Source organism: Arachis duranensis, chromosome 7 (assembly GCF_000817695.3).
Source record: "Arachis duranensis cultivar V14167 chromosome 7, aradu.V14167.gnm2.J7QH, whole genome shotgun sequence".
Taxonomy (NCBI): Eukaryota; Viridiplantae; Streptophyta; class Magnoliopsida; order Fabales; family Fabaceae; genus Arachis; species Arachis duranensis.
This window is the reverse complement of record NC_029778.3, coordinates 12,146,748-12,148,420: the sequence shown is the minus strand read 5'-3', so window position 1 is coordinate 12,148,420 and position 1,673 is coordinate 12,146,748. Positions and strand designations below refer to the sequence as shown.

General features: G+C 40.2%; 1 protein-coding gene across 1 annotated transcript; it reads right to left on the bottom strand.

Annotated features, from left to right (window-relative positions):
- Positions 1-7: 7 nt before the first annotated feature.
- On the bottom strand, positions 8-1,296 carry LOC107457813 (AT-hook motif nuclear-localized protein 15). The gene is made up of 2 exons (XM_016075992.3): positions 1,154-1,296; positions 8-1,007 (listed from the first exon to the last, which is right to left on the bottom strand). Exon 2 carries the CDS (start codon positions 984-986, stop codon positions 189-191), a length of 798 nt encoding a protein of 265 aa, XP_015931478.1. The 5' UTR covers positions 987-1,007; positions 1,154-1,296; the 3' UTR covers positions 8-188.
- Between the last annotated feature and the right edge of the window lie 377 nt (positions 1,297-1,673).

The window sequence follows — 1,673 nt, the reverse complement described above, 5'->3', positions numbered from 1 at the left end:
TACCTAATATAATTAATTACTTTTGTATAAAATTAATAATTAAAAAATATTAAATAATAATTTAACTAAATCTATTAAATTATATAACAGTTTTCAAATATTAACTCTCCCTATATAATTGTATATAAATTTTTACTTCAATTAATTATTAGTTAAAGACATAAAGTTAACCTGCATGCTTCCTCCAATCACCAAAATACATCATCATGCGTCACCATTTCACCGTTATCGGAGAACAAACCGGAACGATCATTACTGTAAACCTGTGGTGGTTGTGATGGTGGTTCAGGTGGTCCAGTACAACCCTCGTTCACACCAGATTGTTGCTCCTGCTGCGGCTCCACCTGCACCCGCATCACTTCATCTTCTTCCTGATCATCTTCTTCTTCTTCTTCTTCCTCAAACGGTAGCCTTTCATACGTGGCATTAGCAAACGTTGCTGCAACCACCATCACTGGTCCACAAGCCACCAGCGGTCCTACCACCCTACCGCCAACCACCTCCCCTTGAACTCCGGCGAGGTAAACCGTTAGTCCGGTGGCGCTCGGCGGGGATGGCGGGGGAAGAATCGCACCGGAAAGGGAAAGGATCTGGAAAGTTCCTTGGAGTGAAACGACGCCTCCGGGCGCCGCAGGCTGCCCGAGATTGACGTCAGTGACAGTGCCGGTTCCGCTTAGCACGGCGACGCCACGGTGACGACGGGTTGCGAAAGTGGAAAGGGAATCAGCCACGTCTGCTCCGTCGCTGATCTCTAGAATATGACTTTGAAGGGCGTTTGGGAGCTCCTCCTTAATCACTAGCGGTTGTTTTGGCTTGTTCTTTGACCCCGGTGGCCGGCCTCGTGGCCTGCGGCCTCTTCCTCCTCTTCGCTCCGCCGCGCTGGAGTTGTTATTGTCATCGCCGCCATCGTTGTTGTCTTGGTCGCCGTTGGTGCTGCTTGTTGGAGTGTTGTGGGGTGGTTCTTCATCCCACCAACGCTTTGCCATGTTTTACGCTTAAAATAATAGCTATAAAAATAAATAAATAAAAGGTTATTGAGTGACGTGTAAACTATTTGTATATATGTATCAAAATCGGAGAAATTGGGATCTCTCTATGCATATATTAATGAACTCCATAAGCTAAAAGAGTTGAGAAGCGAGAATCAACGAACCTAGCAAAGTATTATTTTAAAGGGAACGATGATAGCTTCTTTTCTTTGAAGAAAAATTAACGCGGAAAAAAGGGAAAATGGGGGAACGACTTGGACATAGCTAGAAATTAAGAGAGGAAAATGCTGGCTCAATAAGCACGTGATGTTCTTTCTCATAAGGAGTGTTCATATAATGACATGATGTTTTCATAATAAGAAGCAATGGCTCAAGCCCTCGTGGGCAACGAGGTTGTTTTGGCTGTCATGTATGTCCTTTGATTTTGTGAGAAAATTAGAAAGGTAAATGTATGTATGTAAAATGAGATAAATTCAAATTTAATGTATGTAATTTATATATAAATTTGGTTAAAATATATTTTTTTATCTCTGAAGTTTATTAAAAATTTAAAAAATATTCTTAAATTTTAATTTATCTCAATTTTGTCTTAAAATTTTTTTATTTGTATCAATTCTATCCTTTTAGTTAACAACGTTTAAATTATTAACAGATTTAGTGGACACAGAGCAATCAAAGAGAAAA

Excerpts from the sequence above, each read along its gene's own strand:
- LOC107457813 (XM_016075992.3), bottom strand. The coding sequence starts at position 986 with ATGGCAAAGCGTTGGTGGGATGAAGAACCACCCCACAACACTCCAACA.